The 23,323-nt window shown below is 35.7% G+C and overlaps 1 protein-coding gene across 8 annotated transcripts in view; it reads right to left on the reverse strand.

Annotated features, from left to right (window-relative positions):
- Positions 1-23,323, reverse strand: part of PTPN4 (protein tyrosine phosphatase non-receptor type 4) — a 214,022-nt gene that overhangs the window by 86,340 nt on the left and 104,359 nt on the right. For 2 of the 8 annotated variants that reach the window (XM_014782471.2, XM_087435055.1), the window contains 6 exons: positions 15,347-15,389; positions 15,170-15,269; positions 11,231-11,275; positions 10,909-10,961; positions 10,420-10,540; positions 7,418-7,505 (listed from right to left, as the gene is read on the reverse strand). In XM_014782471.2, the coding sequence (XP_014637957.2) occupies positions 7,418-7,505; positions 10,420-10,540; positions 10,909-10,961; positions 11,231-11,275; positions 15,170-15,269; positions 15,347-15,389 (450 nt within the window). Of the gene's footprint in view, positions 1-7,417; positions 7,506-10,419; positions 10,541-10,908; positions 10,962-11,230; positions 11,276-12,357; positions 12,409-15,169; positions 15,270-15,346; positions 15,411-23,323 lie in introns of those variants that run through there. The other 6 variants (XM_087435051.1, XM_087435052.1, XM_004423902.3 and 3 more) reach the window with 5 other exon arrangements.

Consider the following 23,323-nt stretch of genomic DNA (forward strand, 5'->3'; position numbering starts at 1 on the left):
TATCTCTAGTCCAGATCTCTCCTCTGAACTCCAGTTCCACATACACTTGTGTGTCACTTAACGACAGGGATATGTTCAGAGAAATATGTCGTTAGGCGATTTTGTCGTTGTGTGAACATCAGAGTGTACTTACACAAACCTAGAAGGTATAGCCTACTACACACCTAGGCTATATGGTACTAATCTCCCATCCAAGTACTAACCAGGCCTGACCTTGCTTAGCTTCCGAGATCAGGCGCATTCAGAGTGGTATGGCTGTAGACTACGGTACTAATCTTATGGGACCAGTGTTGCATATGCAGTCTGTTGTTGACCAAAATGTCATTACGTGGACCATGACGATACTGAATTGCCTGCCCTTCTTCATTTGATTTGTACAAGTCTTATAAAATTTAACATGTTCCAAGACTAATTCCTGACCCACTCTCCCAAACTTGCTTCCCTCTGGTCTTTCCGAACTTAGTGAATAGTTACTCTACCTTTCTAGTTGTTCAGGCCAAAAACTTGGGAATCATTCCTGAATCCTTTTTCTCTCACATCCGATAGCCAATACATCAGTAAATTCTGTCACTTCCATATTCAAAATATATAAGAACCTGATTACTTTTCACTACCCAACTACTACAACCACCAGTATCCCTTACCTGGATCACTGTAATAGTCTCTTAGCTGGTCTCTGCCCCTAGGGCCTTAGAGAATACTCCCAAAACAGCAGCCATGGTTATCCTTTAAAAATGTAAATCACACCATGTCTTTTATCTCCTCAAGCCCCCTAATAGGCTTGTTTATAATTAAAAGCCAGTCTTTAAAATGTCTTATAAAGCCCTGGTCCACCTTGACCTCAATACTCTCCCCTCCTAGCTTTCACTGCACCAGCCAGACTGGTCTCTTTGCTGTTCCTTGAAGTGCTAAGCACACTATTTCATGGCCTTTCGTTGCTGTTTCCTCTGTGTACATTGTCCTCCAAGATATCTGCATGATGCCTTTAGGTCTGTTCATCTTCTCCGTGAGGCCTTCCCTGACACCTCATTTTTGGTTGTCTCAATCCCCTTTCTCAGCTTAACTTTTCTCCTTAACATATATCACTATCTGATATATTACATATTTAATTAACTACTAAAAAATTGAGTATAATGTAAATATAATAAAATGCACAAATCAAAATTTTATATGCATGCATACACATACATATATACACTTCTATGTAACCACCACAAACCAATATATACATTTTCAAAATCCCAGAAGGCTCCCTCATGGGCCTCCCAGCTAATAACACTGCTCCAGAGGTGACTGCTCTTCTGACTTCCGTTGGTATATGGTATAGACTAGTATTTTGACTGCTACTGAACTATACCTCCGTAGAATTACACACTATGTACTCTGATGTATTCAGTTATTTGTTTATAGTCTGCCTTGCCCACCAGAATGCAAGCTTCATGAGGGTTGGATTTTATCTACTTTACTCACTGCTGTATCCACAGTGTCTATAAACAGGACTTGGAACATAGAAGGTGCTCAATAAATATTCACTGAATGAATGAATAATCAAAATAGCATCATTAAGCTTTCCTTTTCTTGAAACTTTGAAGGGCAAAAGTTATTTTTCAGTAGGATTATCTTCATCATTATTACAAATACCTACGGAAATAAGATATTCACAATTAAGCCTAAAACTTGGGAAGAATTGTTTTAGGATTAATTTAGAGCATCCTATTCCTAACTAAAAACCTGAAGCCAAGCCTTCTGTGATTACATTTACATTTAGATAACTAGGAATCAGTTTCTTAGGCAAACACAGAGTTTACATTATACTAACATCCTTATAAAACAGATATTGAACTTGCAGATCCATGGCATAGAGATCTTATAGCTCTATTATGTTCTTTTATTCTCTTCTCATAGTTTAATAAATATTCATTGATTGCTTTTCTAGTAAAGATGATAGGTGTTTAGTGAGCCCTCAAACCATTCATTTAACACATTAAGACACTTTAATTAGGCCACCAATTACTCCAGAGACAGTGCTTTTTCCATTCTAAGAAGTCAGAAATTCTTTACAAAAATTTAAATTTAGCTCCCACAATGTTCCTTGATATTAATTTAATATGTTCAAATTATTTTATATTTTCAAGATTACTTTGGTATCTACTATTTCATCAACTGATCCTAACCACAAACTCAGGGGTAAATAATTGTTATTCTTTATAGCTGAGCGTCTGAGAGCAAAGCACAGAGAGTGTTGAGGAAAAATAAAGACAGTATTTGTATCCATGGCTTATTTAGAAGTGTATTTCTTAATTTCCAAATATTTGGAGGATTTTTGAAGTTATCTTTCCGTTATTGTTTTTAGCTTAACTGCATTGTGGTCAGAAATTATATTCTCTATGTTTGAAAACAATGAGAAATTGTTGAATACAGTATTTTATATGGATCAATTAAGTCGTTTGCTGACTGTATTGTTAAAATCTATATCTTGCTGATTTTTAGACTGTCTGTTCTATCAGTGACTGAATAAGGGATATTAGAATCTATTACTTTCTTTTGCTCTGTGAAAGACACTGTTAAGAGCATAAAAGGGCAAACCAAAGATCAGGAGAAAATATTTACAAATCACATATCCAACAAAAAAATATGTATCTAGAATATATGAAGAGTTCTTAAAACACGAGAGTAAAAAAATAAACAACCAAACTAAATAATGGACAAAACACTTGAATAGACATTCATCAAAGAAGATGTGATGCTCAACAACATTAGTCATTAGGGAAATGCAAAGTAAAACCATACGAGATAAAATGTACCTATTAGAAAAGTTTAAAAAGAAACAAAACAGACAGTACCACATGCTAAAAAGGAAGTGTAACATTTGGTAATTTGCAGATATTGCTGGTAGGGATACAAATTGGTTCAGTCACTCTAGAAAACAGTTCGGCAGTTTTTTTTTTTTTTTTTTTTTTTTGGGTCTACAGTAACTTTATTGTAACAGAGAAACCAGGCTGTTTCATACAAAGCTAAATATACACTTACTATATGACCCAGAACTCCCACTCTGGGATTTTTATCCTACAGAAATGAGAACTTAAATTCACACAAAAACCTGTAAATGAATGGTTGCAGTGGGTCTCTTAATAATAATAATAATAATAAAAAATACTGGGAAACAACCCAGATGTCTTTCAATGGGTGAATGGATAAACAAACCATGGCACATCTATATAATGGAATACTATTCAGCAATAAAAAGGAATGAACAATTGAAACACACAATGACTTGGCTAAATCTCACATGATTACTGTCAGTAAAAGAAGCCAGTCTCAAACAGTTACATACTGTAGGATTCCATCTATGAGACATTTTGGAAAAGACAAAACTATAGAGTTGGAGAATAGATCAGTGGTTTCCAGGGATTAGGGGTAAGAAGAAGGTTGGACTACAAGGGGGCAGCATGAGCTTTTTTGGGGGTCAAGAAATTGTTCTGTATTCTGACTGTGGTAGTGGTTACATGAATCCATACATGTGTTAAAACTCACACAAATGAACACTAAAAAAAAATCCACTTACTATATGCTATTTTAAAAAACAAAATATCCTCCTGCTCCTGCTCCCTTCCTGCAAATCTTTTTTCTTTCCTTTTTATCCTGAAGTTGTCATCCATTCTTTACTTCCACAATTCCCTTTTCCCGTATTCATACAATCTTCTAGACAAACTAAATGTTTTAATTTTCTCAAATATGCCATGTTCTCTTTTGATTTCAAGTCTTCATTCATGCTGATGGCTCTACAGTGAAGACCACTCTCTTGGCTAATTCTTATTCATACTTCTGGCTTCAGTAAATTACAGTGGTCTCCCCCTTATCCATGTTTCACTTTCTGTGGTTTCAGTTGCTGCAGTCAACCACGGCCCAAAAATATTAAATGGAATATGCCAGAAATAAACAATTAATAAGTTTTAAATTGCCTGCTGTTCTGAGTAGCACGATCGAATCTCGCACCAACCCATTCCATCCGGCCGGGATGTGAATCATCCCTTTGTCCAGTGGATCCACACTGTACACGCTACCGGCCTGTTAGTCACTTAGTAGCCGTCTGGGTTATCAGATTGACTGTCATGGTATCACAGTGCTAGTGTTCAAGTCACCCTTACTTTACTTAATAATGGCCCCAAAGTACAAGAGTAGTGAGGCTGGCAATTCGGTTATGCCAAAGAGAAGCTGTAAACTGCTTCCTTTAAGTGAGAAGGTGCAAGTTCTCGACTTAATAAGGAGAGAAAAAAAATCGTTATGTTGCAGTTGCTAAGAACTATGGTAACTTTATTACAGTATATTGTTATAATTGTTCTATTTTCTTATTAGTTATTGTTGTTAATCTCTTATTGTGCCTCACTTATAAATTAAACTTTATCATAGGTATGTATGTACAAGAAAAAACAGTATACTTCAGAGCTTGATACTATCCATGGTTTCAGACACCCACTGGGGGTCTTGGAACATATGCCCCATGGATAAGTGGGGACTACAGTACTTCTTCTAAGAAGACTTCCCTTCTTAGATGGATTAGATGTCTGCCATGTGATCGCATAGCATTCTATACTTTCCCCTTCATATCCTCACATATTTGTTAATACATGTTCCATTTCTTTCTCCCCCACTATTCTGTCAGTTCCACGAGGGCAGGGATAATTGATGTTTTGTTCACTATGTAATCCTTAGTGCCAACACTGTGCAAGGCACATAATAGATACACCACAATGAATTCTCTTAAGACTTATTTGTATTTTGCAGATTGCTATAAATAATTCGGTTCTACTCTCTGATATTTTCAACCTGCATTCTGAAGGCAGAGAGGAGACATCTTACCTTGCTTTTCAAAATAAAATATTATTTCAAACGCAATTTTGCTTGTGATATTCAATTAAAACTTAAGTATTCTCGGGGGCCAGCCTGGTGGCGCAAGCGGTTAAGTGCGCATGCTCTGCTGCAGCGGCCCGGGGTTCGCCAGTTCGGATCCCGGGCGCGCACCGACGCACTGCTTGGCAAGCCATGCTGTGGCAGCATCCCATATAAAGTGGAGGAAGATGGGCACAGATGTTAGCCCAGGGCCAGTCTTCCTCAGCAAAAAAAGAGGAGGATTGGCAGATGTTAGCACAGGGATGATCTCCTCACAAAAAAACAAAACAAAACAAAACAAAACTTAAGTATTCTCTTATGTATCCTCTCCCCTCTACCGTTTGTCCTTTTTGTTCCTGACGCTGCAAAACTTCCCTTCATGTTCACTGAACATTTGCACATTTTCTTCTTAAGTTCTCCGTATCCACACTCAACAGAAATATCCTTTTAAATAAGTTTGACCATTTAAAATTTAAATTCTTTTAATCTGGTACTCTACATTTATGGTTTTCCGAGAAAGAGTTTTACAATCTAATAATTTAAACAACAAAAAAATTCCTACCTCAATCAAATCAATAGATAACAATATGGTTAATTATGTATACGATCCAGCCACGTCACCTAAATTAAAAAAGGAAAGTCCAACCTCCTCTGTATTTCATTGATAGCATTCAGTGATAGCAGACAGCAGTCTAAACTACCCTTAGAAAATTGCTAAGGACAAAAATAACTGAATTTAGTGGTCTTTTTATTGTTAACCATAGTTTAGTTCACATATTCAAAGTTCCATTAGTTTTAAGCTTTATTATAATAAAAAAATCTAGGGGGTTAGCCCTGGTGGTCTAGTGGTTAAGTTCAGTGCACTCTGCTTTCGCAGCCCGGTTCAGTTCCCAGGCACGGACCTACACCACTTATCTGTCAGTGGCCATGCTGTGGTGGCGGCTTACATACAAAAAGAGGAAGATTGGCAGTGGATGTCAGCTTAGGGCAAATCTTCCTCAGTAAAAAAAAAAAAAAAAAAAAATCTAGCTGCACAAATACTGACGACTATGTTACATATGGAGAATAATGTTCAAAAGTAATAGCCCTCATGGGGCTGGCCCCACGGCATAGTGGTTAAGTTAACATGCTCTGCTTCAGTGGCCCTGGGTTCGCAGGTTCAGATCCCAGGCACAGACCTACGCACAGCTCATCAAGCCATGCTGCGGCAGGCGTCCCACATATAAAGTAGAAAAAGATGGGCACGGATGCTAGCCCTGGGCCAATCTTCCACAGCAAAAAAAAAAGGGGGGGGGGACGATTGGCAACAGATGTTAGCTCAGGGCTAATCTTCCTCACCAATAAATAAATAAATAAATAAATAAAATCTAAAAAGTTCAAGAGACTTACCCACACATTTTAAATGGAATCAGACGAACAGATTTCCAAGTCATAAACACTCAGAATTACTAGATATAGTCATGTGAGGAAAATGAGTCATTTGGTTTTTTAAAGGAGCAGTTGACATAAGCTTTGTGAAATATAAGAACTAATGCTCTTCTCCTAAAACATGGCCAGGTAAGGCCCTAAATGGTTTGAACCATTACATGGAGTTTTCAAATCACTATCTGTCTGTCTGTGTATATCTTGGATATTAAAATAAATTCAAAATAACTATCTAAAGAAAACTTAACTCCCTTTCAGGCTGCTATCCTTATTAGGCTCAGCAATTTGTCCCAAGAGAATATAAAACCTATTGCCAACTCAACTATGATTACCTATAATTCCACTTTTCACTGGTTATGGAGAACAGCCGTTTTCCAGGTACTTCTAAAGGAATATAACCTCTTGATAAAGAAATCATGAGAAGGAACGTGGATGAAGAGACACACAAATGAAGGACAGCCACTCACAAATATGCTTATGGCAGGAGGATAACAGTCTTTTGGAAGCAGCAAACTTCGACAATGAAACAAGTTACAGAGTATTGTATAAGAGAAGCCAGCGATTATAAATTCCATCTTAATAAAGGGACTAGGGATTAGGGGGAAAGAGACAACCAAAATATGTTAATATGCTTCATTTTGTGATTTAGAAATAAAAATTCATGATGATGTCACTGAATGACGAAAATAAAATAAGTGAAGTAAAACAGGCCTCAGTGAGGTGAAAGTATCTTTTATGATAACAATTATCATAAAAGTTAAATATATTAAAAATCTACTTTTCCTGTGACTTAACCTTTATTTTGTAAAATAAAAATTCTAAAGGTACTGTTTCTGATGGTCTGCAAAAATTATCTTTATAACATAAAAGCCTACACTGAAGAAAAATAACATGAAAATTCCACTTATTCTTCTCATTAGGCATTGCATCTTAAGTGGTTGTGAAAATACTTATACTCAGAGAGAATTTTCAGTGCAACTATGTCAGCAGCACTCACTACTTATTCTATTTGTTGCCTAATCCTATCAGGGTATTAAAAAAATTTTGATACTGAGTAATGGAGCCTAACTCAACAACGTCAAAGTAAGTTTTCTTCACTTACCCTTGCATAGTGGAACTCAACTCCATAGAGTTCTAAGGTACGTGCTGTGTTCAGGTAATTAAATTCTGCTTCTGCAGGAGATAAGCCTCTGTAAAGATATCATCAGGTTAAAAATTATGTCAATCACAAATATGGCGAAATTAGAAATGGGCTATTTATCTGGAAAAACTTCAGTATTCTAACTAAATCTTTTATAAAACACCATGCACAACTACTACTCTTAGTTCTGTACAGTACCATCTAACTTATCCAGAGGGTACATTTTCAGTAACACAAATTATTATTTTGTATAATTATTTTCTTATTTTCCAGAAATACAAGAATGACCAAGTTTTACAAGTCCCTAGCTGTTCTTATTGCTGTTACAAAGTCACTCACTCTTAGACATAACTTGAAAGAAGTGTTTTTCAAAATTTGGTCCATACAGCACATCTGTATTTAAATCACACAGGGTACTTCTGAAACATGCAGATTCTGAGGCAAGCCCAGAGCAGTGCTTCTTAGAGCATGGTGCACAGACAGGTGTTGATTCACAACAAGTACAGAAATTGACAGTGTCAGAGTCTTTAACAGCACTTTGGCAGAGTGATTTTATGTCTGTTGAATCTAACAATTAAAAAAAAGGACTTTTAATTTTTTATGTTTTTGTTTATTTTTCCATTTTACTTTGCTAGTAATTCATTTTTACTATATTTTTCAGAAGTATTGTTCCATGACACATTGGGAAAAACTAGTCTTTCATCACAGATAGTTTCAGAAGTACTGTTTGATAGAGTCTGATATAGAATGGATGGGGTCCAAATTACTTATATTTAAGAAATATCCCAAGTGATTCTTACGAACACAAGTTTAAGAACTACTGCTCTAAATGCAAAGCCTTTAAAAATAGATTTCATCCTACATTATATACAGTTCTAACCACCTTAGTTATCTGATATTATCAGATTACAGCAGAGCAAAAAAGCAGCAAGTTACAAAAGCAAAGATACGAACTTTTCATTCACTACTGATGCTAGAAAAGGGAGCCAACAGCCTGCCAATGCATAATCACAAAAATGGGATTCCTCAAAAAAAAATCCGATATACTTCAGTTTTCTATAAAATTCAATTATGTTAAATAAATACTCTGCCTCCCTCCCAGTTAAACTGGATGATTCTTTTTTTTTTTTTTTTTGTGAGGAAGATCAGCCCTCAGCTAACATCCATGCCAATCCTCCTCTTTTTGCTGAGGAAGACCGGCTCTGAGCTAACATCTATTGCCAATCCTCTTCCTTTTTTTCCCTTTTTCTCCCCAAAGCCCCAGTGGATAGTTGTATGTCATAGCTGCACATCCTTCTAGTTGCTGTATGTGGGACGCAGCCTCAGCATGGCCAAACAAGCGGTGTGTCGGTGCACGCCCGGGATCTGAACCTAGGCCGCCAGTAGCGGAGTGTGCACACTTAACCACTATGCCACGGGGCCGGCCCCAGGATGATTCTACTTTTGTTCTGTTTAAAGATTTGAGGAATCATTTCTTTAAACCAAATATAAATATATAATATATACCTTCTTCTACAAACTTCTTCCTTACAGAAGAGACTTTTCATTATTGGTCAACTTTTTAAAAATCTGGTTTATCTTCAAACCCTTGATTCTGATATGCTATGTGTAGAATTTTCACTATAAATGGCATTTACTTTTAGACAAAAATAGCCCCCTCACCACATTAGGCCATTCTATTAAAATTCTCATTCGTTAGTCTTATCTTAGATCAGAGGTTAGCAAACTTGTACTGGAAAGAGCTGGACAATAAACACCTTAGGCTTTCCAGCCATATGGCCTCTGTTGCAACGACTCAACTCTGCTGTTATGTGAAAGCAGCCACAGACAACATGTAGACGAATGAGGGAACCTGGATCCAATAAGTGTTCATTTATGGACACTGACATCGGAATTTCTCAAAATTTTACATGCCACAAAATGTTATTCTTTTGATTTTTTTTCAACCTTATTTAAAATGTAGAAACCATTCTTAACCCGTGGGCTATACAAAAATAGGCAGCAGGACGTAGTTTGCCAACCTATTTTAAATACATGGGCCATTATCAAATGAAAGTAAGCTTCCTTAATAATAAGAGTTAATATTTCTTTAGTGCTTACCATTTTAGGCACTGTTCTGAGTACTTTGTATATATAAACTCACTTACTCCTTACAATAACTCCACAGGTACACATTTTTATTACTCCCAATTTACATATAAGGAAACAGAGAAGCAGAGACATGGAGCAATTTGGCCAAGGTTATAAGACAGTGAGTAACCTTACCACAATTTCAAACCAGGCAGTCTGGCTCTCTAGTTCAGACTCTTAGCCAACACGCAACACTGCCTTAGTGCCTCCACGAGTATTCTGAATTGTATGTTATAGCAAAACTGAACTCTGAACCAATAAACAATGTTACTTTCTATTCAAAGCAATAAATCTTTTCTCAAAAAAAATGTCACAGAAAATCAGACTCACAAAATATCAAAGTTGAATACTGTTATGAGTGAAAAAATGCTATCTTTACAGGACTATTTTCTGTTAATTTAGTATTACATAAAGTTCCTTTTCTCCTCTCGGCTCGTCACCAAACAGAAATGATTCCTTTCACTTAGCTAAAAACTGAGAAAGAATTGCTAAGTAGATTGATCTGTATAATATGAATATACTATTAATATTCTAAAATTCCTTCTTAAAGAACTGGCAACTTGATATAATAGCAAATAAATTTGTTTATAAACAGCTTTATAGTTCTTAACAGAAATGAAAACAAGCCTCATATATTCTATGAAATAAGCAATGAACTGTTTTTAGTAGAGATCACCTACATTTCTTTACATCAGTCATACTGTTTATATAATAGTAACTGTACTATATTAAGTAAACACAACAATCACATTAGAAATAATTTAAAACATTTCTCTATAAAATATGCCATTAAGAAATTTACCAAATAAGCAGAAAAGTAAACATATCCTTACATATGTTGCTGATGTAATTTTGCAATTTCTTTTTCAAAATCTTGAGGTTGATCAGGAATGAAAGAATAATCTGAGAGGTAGCCTGGCAAGTTGTCTGACTGATTGTAGTCTCCAAGTTCAGCTAATAAATAGGAGGAAAATATTCACACTTTAATAAACACATTTTTCAATTTTTATAGCCAAGTCAGCAATGTCGTGAATTCCATTATATTTCTGGAAATAAAATATTTATGTTTCTACTGTTACCATTTAAGCAAGTTATAACAATGCATTTAACATTCTTCTAGGTCTCAAACAACTTCAGAAAAAATTTCTTTCAGGAATCAAAGTAATTGCTAACTAGTTGGATGTTTCATTACATTTCTTTTGCAGTCACTTTTTTCCGTATAGTAACATATGTCTAAAGAATTTATACATTAAAGGCAATGTACTGTCAACACAGACCATGCAGTCATATGCTATTCGACCCAAGAGTGGGTTGATACTTACACTGAACAGCAAATGAAGCCAAAAGGGCAGCTGTATTATAGGGACAGGGCAATCTAATAAAACAAAATAGAAAATACTTATCCCAAAGTTAAACACAGTAATTTCAAAAGCACTATAATTTATATTATGCTATTCACACTTGAAGTTTCCACGTGACTTACATTTTAACTATTAAGTACTGAACTCATCTGATGAAAGAAATTCATGCTACGGGTAACCACTTTTCAATAGATAATTTGTTTGCAATGATCATGAATTACTGAAATAATATGGAATTAAAAGTATTTTTAAAGCCCACTACTAAAAATTTAATATAGCCCACCTTCCAGTAAGAATGTCTTGTTTAATTTGCAAAAAATACTGGTACCTTAGAAAAAAAGAGAGAGAGATAGTTAGCACATACTGGAATTATAACATTTAGAGTTTACGAACTGCATACTTACATTAACAAATAAAATTGAAATACTTAAGTATTTGCTTTTATAATCTACATATTAGCACATGTAAAGATATTTTTAAAATAAGCTTTCACAAATTCATGAATCCAAATCTTTAAAATTCTTTGATAAATGAAATTTTGTACTTCAAATATCTTGTTTCCACTAGTTTCTATTATAAAACTCCTCAAGATTTTTAAGAGTTACATGACCTAGGGAGAATATGAGGGAGAAATACTCAGAGGTTTGTGCATGCATCAAGTAGAACTGGGAAGCACAGAAAACTTGAATCAGAGACATAGGAGAGCTGACAGTAGCAATGTACCAGAGATCAATTAAAGAAAGTCATTCTTTCTGCTGAGATAGGAACCTAGCTGCAAGGACAGGCCCAGGTGTTGATCATTAGACAGTAGGAAGCTGTTAACTGTAGAAAAGCACCTTTCTATCTTCATTTAAGAAAGATCTCTTTGATCAGAAAAAACGGACGTTCCTTTCCCTACTATTGCTCTACTATTAGAATTGCCAAGTACCCAATTTCCTTTAAAAGCAACAAAAATATAAGTATCCTATAACAAGAATGCTGAGGTTGCTTACAAGATGGCATTGTCCTTCTGTCCCCACTAGTGTGTAAAGTCATTCCCTCATAGATGTATCAATGCTTGGGCAAAGTCACATGCACTGTATAATGTTGGCAGAAGAGCAAATATTGTGTCTTTAAGTGTTTAAACAGGGAATTTTAAGATTTTTATTTCACCCCATTAAAAAAAGTATAGATACTCCAAGAGTCAAAAATCATTAAAAATTTTAGTTATTTGGCTGATTAAAAGTCATTAAAGAGGACAATAACAAAATTTAAATTATCAAAATATGTAATTAAGATTTTCAGAGAATCAGATATTCATTAGAAAAATTTTTTAAAAAGCTGATACAAATATCCTGGCTTCATATATTAACAAAGTACACAAACTCCTTGCAAGGCTTAATACATAATATTACAAATATATCTACTTACTCAATCCAAGACAACATATTTCTATCTGGTCTACTTGGTTTCATAATTGAAAGTTAAAGGTTCCTGGTGGGAAACAATCTTTTAATTAGGATTGAAAGGTCATGTATATCCTTGACATAATATTGTTAATCCTACACAAATAATACCTATTTTTGCCGAATTTCATTTACATACCAAGCAGTAAGGTTTGATAGAGTGGAAACCAGAATTCAAGCCCTAAGCTAAATCAGCATGAGATCTTTGGCAAATTACTTGAAATCTGGCTGAGCCTTAGCTTCTATATCTGCAAAAAGGAAGTAATGTCACTTGCCTGGTATATGTATCCCAGGGGCCCTAAATAGAGTGATAAAAGCCCAATTTTTAAAGACAATTAAGACCTTTAAGATAGATTAATAATGACTGAGGTAAATATAGAAACGACATGTTTGAGCTTTAAAAATAATATATATTTTCTAATCCAGATAATAACTAATACCATGAACTAAGCACTTGTTATGCACTGTGTACACCTAGGCACTAAAAACGTATGACAGAAACGTCATTTGTATTCTCACGACTCCTGAGAAAACCCCATTTCTAATGATGCCAGCACCTGCTAATACTAAATAACATTTAATCTGATGGAAGCTCTCTAAGTCCATTCCTTTTTATCATTAATCTAAAATGGAATCTCAGGGTAAGGAGGTGTAGTAGATTTCCTGGTTTTTGGGGTTTAAGCTTAAAATTTAGCAATTGTGGCCGAGGGTGTCATTTCTAATCAGGACCATCGCAGTAAGGCTACCCAAGCACTAAAGTTATCAGGGAGTATTTCTTAATCCTGGCTGCATATCAGAATTACCTGGGAAGCTTGTACTGCCTATGCACAAGTCTCATCTGAGACCTATTAGAACAGATTATCTAGGGGTGTGGCCAAGGCATCAGTATGTTTGAAATCTCCTCTAAGCAATTCTAATTTGTAATCAGGGTAGAGAATAACTGATGTACACTATGGTAATAAAATAAAAACTATCCATTCATCCCATTTTACCAAACAGCATCAAGACTTGAGGACATTCCATTATAAAGGATTTTTTAAATAATGCATTATTTCTAGTGAAAACAAAGATAATCTTCTAGACTGATGACTGAGCACAAATTAATTCCTCGATTACTACCAAACTTGATTTTACTTTCTTCTACTTCAGGAAGAGATTTTGATTTAATTATCAGTGAGACACATTGATTATATTTTCAACACAGTCTATAAAAGAATCAACACATTCTAGCTCTATTAAGAAATTCAAAGACAGTTTTTTTGAGTGAAGTAAATTATGAATATGGCTCTATAATTGACAATATGTTAATTGCTTATGCTAACAAACTTTTCATAAACATTAAAAACATTAGAAATCCAATTTAAAATGATTGGCTTTTTAATTACAAATATTTCTTATACATTTAAAAATGTGATTACATGAAACATATACTATGGAATACTTTGCTACTTGATTTCAAGTTACACATACCAGGAAATAATAAAATGCATTTTGCCTTATAATTCACAAATTTCATTAATTCAGAGTAGTTTCCTTGAAGTTCATCCAAAATTAGGGAAAGTTTTACTATACTAAGAATTATTTATTAAGATAAAAGATTTTATTTTGATTATTTAACAACAACAACAAAACCTGACAAAATATTAAACTAAAGGGTATTCATATAACACAACTTTGCTTTTCAAGACAAACTAGCTTGGATACTATTAGTTTCAAATGTTAGGACTGCCTAATCCAGGACCTATATTCTTGAGTTCTCCTGTTATAAAAAAGGTAACACTCTGCCCCCCAACAAACAGAAAAGGACTCTCAAGAATGTCAATCTAATTTTTCTTACTTGGTCTACTGAAAACCCTACTTTACAAAACACCTGAGGACTGGCAGATACAGGTAAATATCTTTAATTTATTCTTCTGTTTCTCCACTTCACCATGGTATTCTAAATGATAACCAATACACTAACATCTAACAGCCTATCCATAGGTAGCTTTAGATACAGCTTTTTAATTTGGCACCTATCTTTTAGAGTAATTCTGGATATAGTTACTGACCTATATTCTTATATGTGAGACTTTTATGGAAGGTATAATATGCTAATTTTTAAAAGAAATTTTTAAACTAATTCTGTCTTTCAAGCAATATACAAGGTTATCACTCAGGTTATTTAAATAATGACAGTTATCACACTGTGATTATTCCCCACTATTTCTACTATAAACAGTTTACCTAACATTCATGGCCAGTAAATGGGCATTTAAAGGCCTGAACGTGCTAGTGCTCTCTCTGCCAACATCCTTCACAAAATGGTACCTGTTGACTACTACTCCCACACATAATGGTGATATGTTTTATAAATTCCATTTTCTCCTCAATGGAAATAAAATATATGGAGAATATGCTTTTACATGAAAAAAAAAAGGCAGGCACTTTCTCACTATGTAGGATCACTTGGATACAATTGCAGCATCATCTGATTACCTCAATTAGCTACAGCAGTGCTTCTTAACCATTTTTCACACGTAGAAAATTTAATATTTATATGGCTTAGGAGGCTGCTTGTGCCTGGATGGGGTGGCCCTGTGGTTCCAATCTCCTAAGGCCCTTCCAGCCAACCAAGAGGGGAGGAAACCGTTATCTTGAAACATCTATAACCCATTTTGTATGCTGGCTGGGAAGCTCAGAATTACAGCATGGTAATCTATTTTCGCTCAATTAATTTCAAAAGTTCATAATAGTTTTGACAATATTTTCAAGAAAAATACGCTCCATAAACCCACCTTGTATATTCTTCTTGTAACTTGTTGGGGTCACTTACAAAAAATTTGACTCTAAAGTTCAAACTGTAAGGAGATCCTCCTAGAAGTAATAAAAGCAGTTCTAATTAATCAGATTATATTAGTCCTTTACCTTTATAAAGTATACTTGCAAAACATCAAGTAAATATGTATGCTCACTCTTTAGCTGCTTCCTTATTGGTTTGTTTGGATCCAGCCACCTCTGAAAAATAAATAAATAAGACTGATTTCTTTTTGATTTGAGGAACTAATTCATCAATTCTTACAAATCTGTTCCATTTAAAGATTAAAGCTAAAAACTGCATTTTTGAAAAGGCCTAGGTAGGAAAAAAATCATTAATTTACAGATGTTCATATCAAATATAACAAAATTATGCTACAAATTACTGAATGTATTTGTGGTAGCTTTGAGATTTTGATTTGAATTTCCCATCAAATTATACAGTGTGCAATAACCTCTACTCCAAAAGTAAAAACGGCTTAATAATCACAGCACTCTGAAGAGATTTCTGTTAATTTATATTAGGTAACAGTCTGGCAAGTTTTAAAATTCTTTTTATCTTTCATACAAGTATGCTTGGCCTTATGCTCTAATTCAGACAAAATTGAACTACACACCATGAAAATCTACTCTTAAGGAAAATTTTGTAACTTCTATGTTACTCCTTAAAAAAAAAATAAACTCCCCCCCCCCAAAAAACCACACTAATTTTGTAAGATAATGTTTAGTTTTGGGAAGGACTGCTTTTTGTGTGTGAGAATTTTAAGCAGTGTCAACACTTCTGAATGCCAGTTAAGCTCTAGTTCAGGAAAACTATAACTGAATTCAGAAAATATTTCAACTGCCAACATGTTCCAGTTAAAAAAATTAAAGAACCTAAAATGAGGTAATAAATGTGGCAGTATTTTCAAAGCACTACACAAATATAAGCTTATGTATCATTATTTATAAATCCTACTCCTACCACCCATACTTGATTCCATGCAGTGCACATAAACAGATTTTAATAACAAATGGCTGGGAGTAATCCTTGAATATTTCCTTTCCATTATCCAAAATATCAAATCCAGCTGATTCCACCTTCAAACTATACCTGGAATTTAACAATTCTTCTCCATCTACTCTGCCACCATCCTTATCTCTGGTACAGCTCTGGCCATAGCCTCTTACTCACTGTCCCTACGTCTTTTTTTTACCATCTTCTTTTTCATCCTCCATCCAGAAGCTAGAGTAGTCTTTTAAAACATGTCACCCCCTTGCGTAATACCTCTTGATAATTTCTCAATGCAAGATCCAAAGTCCTTACTATGGCTTGCATGGTCTCTTACCTCTTCTACCTCAATTTACTAAGCTCCAACCATAACAACCTCCTTTCTGTTTCTCAAAGATGCCATCTTGGAGCCTTCAATTCCAAGCTTCTTTATGCATAGAATGTTCTTCTCCAGCTTTCCCATGGCTAATTCCTTTCATTACCTGTAAGTCTCAGCTTAAATATCTCCTCAGAAAGGACTTCATCGATCACCCTATCAAAAGTATGTCACAAAGCTCCTATTTACTTAGTTATTTTCTATAAACAGGCAAGGAACATTAAATTCTTCATACCATTTTCTTAACTGTAATATGTTTGTTTTACATCTTTTTATTGCCTATCTCCTTCATTAGATTATGAACTCCATGAGGTAAGGGATAAAATCTGATTCATTTTTAACAGTCAGCACCTAGACAGAGCTTGGCATATAATATCTATTAACAATATCTGGTGAAGGACTAACTAAACCTGTTGAATGACTTACTTGCGGGGGAGATGTGTTTCTGTGCCAATAATCAGCTAGTTTTCACCTCTACTTAACACATTTGTTTCTCCTATATATCTACCTATTTATCCATCTTCCCACCCATCCAGCTATTAATCTAGTGATTTTATTCTTCATATTTTCTAGAAAAAGTCATAAATTACATTCAATTTAATGCTTGTCTAAAATCAAAACTTGGAATCAGTTAATCTATCCAAAATTTGCCTCTCTCATTCAATTCCTCTTCAAAATATTCTGATATCATATACCAACATATTTACATACACAAATAGATGTGTTAAGCTGACATAGTTTAACAGGAGTACAATGATAAGCACTGGGAAATTTAATAGACCTCATCAATGATGTCAATGAGATAGGACTTAGGTTCTTGGCTTAAATCATGCAGATGGAGCAATGCTATAATGAGCACTACTGGATAGTAAAGATAGTGTTCATAGTAAAAATATGTTATTAAGTCGAAAGAAAAACAAAGTGGGGAAAAAAGGTAACATATAAAGAAGTCCTACAAATCAATAAGAAAAAAACCCAACACTAATAGAAAAACAGGCAATAGATAAGAATAAAAAGTTCACAGGCAAGGAACCACAAATGGCAGTATATGATAAGATATTCAATCTTGATCATAATTAGAGAAATATAAAGGTAATCTACATTAGGATATCATTTTTCAGCAATAACACTGGCAAAGATTAAAACTTTTAATGACATACCACAATGGCAAGAATGTGAGGAAAACGGGCACTTATACATAGCTTTTGTGAGAGTATAAATCGTACCATCTCAGTGGAGGACAACTTAGCAATATTTATCAAAATATAAAATGCATGTGATCACAGACCAGCAATATTTTTATATAGCATTTTTTAATTGAGATATATTTCACACAATATAAAATTCACCATCTTAAGTGTACACTTTAGTGTACTTTAGTATATCCACTATGCTGTGCAACCATTGACACTAAATAATGTCAGAATATCTGCCTCACTCCAAAAAGAAATTCCGTAACTATCAGCAGTCAGTCCCAATGCCCCCTACCCACAGCCCCCTAGCAACTACTAACCTACTTAGTGTCTCTATGGATTTGCCTATTCTGGACATTTCATACAAATGCAACCATACAATAGGTGGTCTTTTGTATCTAGTTCTAGCTTCTATCACTTAGTAATATTTTCAAGGTTCATCCATGTTGTAGCATGTAACAGTACTTCATTCCATTTTATAGCAGACATTTGGGCTGTTTCTATCTTTTGGCTAATATGGATACTACGACTATGAACATCTGTGTACAAGTTTTGTGTGAACATGTTTCAATTCTCTCAGGTATATGCCTAGAAATGGTATTGTCTGGTGATACAGTAAGTCTATATTTAACTTTTTAAGGAATTGCCAAAATTATTTCCAAAGTGGCTGCAACATTTTACATTCCCACCATCTATGTATGAAGGCTCCAATTTCTTTGCATCTTCATTAATATTTCTTGTCTGTCTTTCTAATTACAGACATCCTACTAGGTGTAAAGTGGTATGTCATTCCTTTTTTGCTTAATTGCTAATTGTAGAGATACACCACTTTTGGTTTATCCACTCACTAGTTCATGAACATCTGATTTATTTCCACTTTTTAGCTATTATGAATAATGCTGTTATGAACATCTGAGTACTAATTTTTGTGTGTGGATATGTTTTCAATTCTCTTGGGTACATACCTAGGAGTGGAATTGCATACAGTAACTTTTTTGTTACATCTTGAAAACAAGTATTGTAAGCCTTCTAATTTTGTTCTCATATAAATGGACATTGAGATTATATCACTAACTATATTTAGTCACACACCATAATTTGCTCTGCAAAAAATTGTTGTACCAATTGAATTACCGTGCTATATCTGAGATAAGATTCTTAATTGTTTGCAATGCAATATATATGAATTTAAAATAGGGTATTTTATTAGAAACAATTAATATCTAGTAAGTATTAATAGCTAATAGAGAGATTCTGGTTCAAGATGGCGATGTAGAAGAATCCTAAACTCACTTCCTCCCACAGACACACTGAATCTAAAAGCTACATACAGAATAATTTCCTCTGGAAAAAACTCAAAAGCTAGCTGAGCAACTTCTATACATCAGGCAAATGAGAAAAAACCCACACCAAAGTGGGTAGGAGAGGCTAAGACACAATCTTACCATAAACCCCACCCTTAGTGTGGCAACCCACGACCAGGAGGGAACTCACAACCCTGAGCATCTCCCTGAAGAATGAAGGGTTTGAATTGCACATCTGGCACCTCAACTTTTAAGATTTGCACCTGAGAGACAAGCCCCCAAAACCTCTAGCTTTGAAAGCCAACAGGGCTTGTGACCACGAGACCCACAATGCTATAGTGAACTGAAGAAACAGTTCTTAAAGGGCTCGCTGGGGCTCACCCACCTCAGGGCGCAGAGCAGAGGCAGCCGACTGAACATCCAGACTTTCAGTGAAAGAAGCTTATTTGCTTATCTTAAAGCATGGGCCTGAGAAGTAGGCATCTAATTTAACACACATCTAGGGGCCTACTGAAATACTCTCCAAAGATGGAGGTTGGCAGGCACCATCTTTGTGCTCTCCCTCTGCTTCGCACCAAGTCGCTAGTATTTTCTGGAAAGGAGCTTGTATATTCCTTGTATGGACCCCGATTTTTGCAGCTGCCACCCAGGAGACACCTGTAGATTGCTTGGCTGTGGTGGCCAGTGGGGCTCAAGCTTGCGGGTCCCTCAAGATTCTAACAAATAGAGAAGGAGTTCTTAACTGGCTACTGCCTCCAGGGCACAGCAGAGATCCAACAAATTGAAGCACCCAGTCTTTCTGTGAGAGAGGCTTATTAGCTTATCTACATAGAAAGAGGAACAGGTTTCTAATTAAATACACATCAAAGGGCCAACTGGAATCCTCTCCAGAGACCTCAGAGGGCAGGCACTATCTTTGAACTCTTCCTTTGCTGCACTCCAGATCACCAGTGTCTCTGGAGGAGAGCTTGAACATGTGTCTGGAGCCCACTTTTTGTGGCTGCCTCCCAGGGGACATCCCCTGATAGCCTGGTTCTGGGGGCCAGCGTGGCTCGAGTTTGTGGGTCCCACGGGATTGTAACAAATGGAGAAACTTTCTGGCTGAGAAACTTTCTGGCTGGCTACCACCCTCATGGCATAGCTCAGAGACAGCACTAAAACACACCTCTAGTCTTTCTGTGAAAGAGGCCTACTGTGTTGGAGCTTTGGCCTGAGGGGCAGGCTTCTGGTTTGGTATACAACTAAGAGCCTATGTAGGTGCTCTCCGGGAAAGGAGGCCGGTGTTTGCCATCTTTGCGCTCTCCCTCTGCCCTGCCCCAGGTCGTCAGTGTCTCTGAGAAAAAAGCTTGGGTATGCACCTGCAGCCTTGGCTTTTGTGTCTGCTGCACAGATAATACATCCCTTGATAGCCCGGCTCTGATGCCCAGCAGGGTTTGTGTTGGATTCAGCAGGACAGTAGCAAACAAAGAAACAGTTCTTTTCTTTTTGTTTTTTTGGTGAGGAAAATTCGCCCTGAGCTAACATCCGATACGAATCTTCCTCTGTTTTTTGCTTGAGGAAAATTAGCCCCGAGCTAACACCTGTGCCACTCTTCCTCTATTTTGTATGTGGGATGCCTCCACAGGATGGCTGATAAGTGGAGTAGGTCTGTGCCTGGGATCCGAACCCGTGGATCTGGGCCGCCAAAGCAGAGTGTGTGGAACTTTAACGACTTGGCCATGGGGCCAGCCCCCAAGAAACAATTCTTAACTGCCCATCACCCCAGGGCTCAGTGCAGAGGGAGCAAAAAGAAATGCCCATCTCCCAGTCTTCCCCTGAAAGAGGTATATTGCATACTTTAAAAGCTTCTGCCCGAGGGTCTGGCTTCCAGTCAGCCTGAATTTAGGTACTGACTGAGAATCTCCCCTTTGGGACACTGACAGGTCTTGGCACACCCTTAACTCACTGGGAGCCACTAAAAATAAAATACGCTGCTTGGACAATCACAAAGGTTTGAGAGACAATCAAGAGCTAGGGTAAAGTTGAACAATAAGGTTCATCTCCTATATGGGGCCTCTCCTTCATGACTGGGAGAGGTGGCTGTTTTATCTAATGCATAGAAACCAATACAGAGAGTCAAGGAAAATGAAGGAACAAAGGAATATGTTCCAAATGAAAGAACAACGTAAAACCTCAGAAAAAGACCTTAATGAAACAGAGATAACTGATTCACCTTACAAAGAGTTCAAAATAATAATCATAAAGATGCTCACCAAGCTTGGGAGAAGAATGGATGGACAAATTGAGAATTTCAACAAAGAGACAGAAAATATAAGAAAATACCAAATAGAAGTCACAGAGCTGAAGAACACAATAACTCATTTAAAAAAAAATACAATAGAGGGATTCAACAGCAGACTAGATCAGGCAGAAGAAAGGATCAGTGAAATAGAAGACAAGGCAGTGGAACTCACCCACTCAGAGCAGCAATAAGAAAAACAAATGAAAAAGAGTAAAGATAGCTTAAGGGACTTATGGGATAACATCAAGTGGACTAACATTCACATTACAGGGTTCCCAGAAGTAGAAGAGACAGAGAAAGGGGCAGAAAACTTATTTTAAGAAATAATGGCTGAAAATTCTCCTAATCTGGGGAAGGAAACAGACATCCAGATCCAAGAATCCTAGAGAGTGTCAAAAGTTAAAGACAAGGAGAGACTCTTAAAAGCAGCAAGACAAAAAGAACTTGGTACACAAAAGGGAACCCCCATAAGAATATAGGCAGATTGTTTAGTAGAAACTTTGCAGGCCAGAAGGGAGTGGCAAAATATATTTAAAGCGCTGAAAGAAAAAAACTACCAACCAAGAATACTCTACCTGGCAAAGCTGTCTTTCAGAATTGAAGATGGATAAAGAGTTTTCTAGCCAAGCAAAAACAAAAGGAGTTCATCACCATTAGACTAGCCTTACAAGAAATGTTAAAGGGAATTCTTTAAACTGAAACAAAAGGGCACTAATTAGTAAGAGGAAAACATATGAAAGTATCAATCTCATTGGTAAAGGCAAATATATAGAAAAATTCAGAACAATCTATTGTTGTAAAGGTGGTGGGTTAATCACTCATAAAGCTAGTATGAAGGTTAAAAGATATAACTAGTAAAAATAACTATAACCATAATAATTTGTTAATATGTATACAAGGTAAAAAGATGTAAATTGTGACACCAAAAACATAAAATGTGGGGGAGGAGAGTAAATATGTAGAGGTTTAGAATGTGTTCATAATTAAGGAGTTATCAACTTAAAATAGATTGTTATAAGTGTAAGTTGTTTTATGTAAGCTACACGGTAACCACAAAGCAAAAACCTACAGTAGATACACAAAAGATAAAGAGAAAAGAATCTAAGCATACTATTACAGAAAATCATCAACTCACAAAGGAAGAAAACTAACAAAATGGTAATAATTACATATGTATCAATAATTATTTTAAATGTAAATGGACTAAATTCTTCAATCAAAAGACACAGAGTGGCTGAACGGATAAAAAAACAAGACCCAACTATATACTACCTATAAGAGACTCACTTTAGATACAAGGACACAGACAGACTGAAAGTGAAAGGATGGAAAAAGATATTCCACGCAAAAGGGAACCAAAAGAAAGCTGGGTAGCTGTACTTATACAAGACAAAATAGACCTTTAGACAAAGACTGTAATAAGAGACAAAGAAAGTCATTACATAATGACAAAGGGGTCAATCCAACAAGAGGATATAACATTTGTAAATATTTAGGCACCTAACACACAGAAAGCAAATATTAACAGACCTAAAAGGATAAATATACAGCAATACAATAATAGTAGGGGACTTGAATACCCACTTTCCTCAAAGAGTAGATCATCCAGACAGAATATGAACAAGGAAACACTGGCCTTAAACAAGAGACAACAAGTTGCTGAGGATGTGGAGAAAAAAGAACTTTCATGTACTGTTGGTGGGAAAGTAAACTGGTGCAGCCACTATAGAAATCAGTACGGATATTCCTCAAAAAATTAAAAATAGAACTTCCACATGATCCAGCAATTCCACTTCTGGTACTTATCTGAAGGAAAAAACACTAACTTGAAAAGATATATGCACCCCCACCATGTCCACTGCAGCATTATTTATAATAGCCAAGACATGGAAACAAAGTGTCCATCGATGAATGGATAAAGAAAATGTGGTACATATATTAAATAGAATATTATTCAGCCACAAAAAAGAAGGAGATCTTGCCATTTGTG

This window comes from Ceratotherium simum, chromosome 9 (assembly GCF_057802395.1).
Source record: "Ceratotherium simum simum isolate JZ-2026a chromosome 9, ASM5780239v1, whole genome shotgun sequence".
Classification (NCBI taxonomy): Eukaryota; Metazoa; Chordata; class Mammalia; order Perissodactyla; family Rhinocerotidae; genus Ceratotherium; species Ceratotherium simum.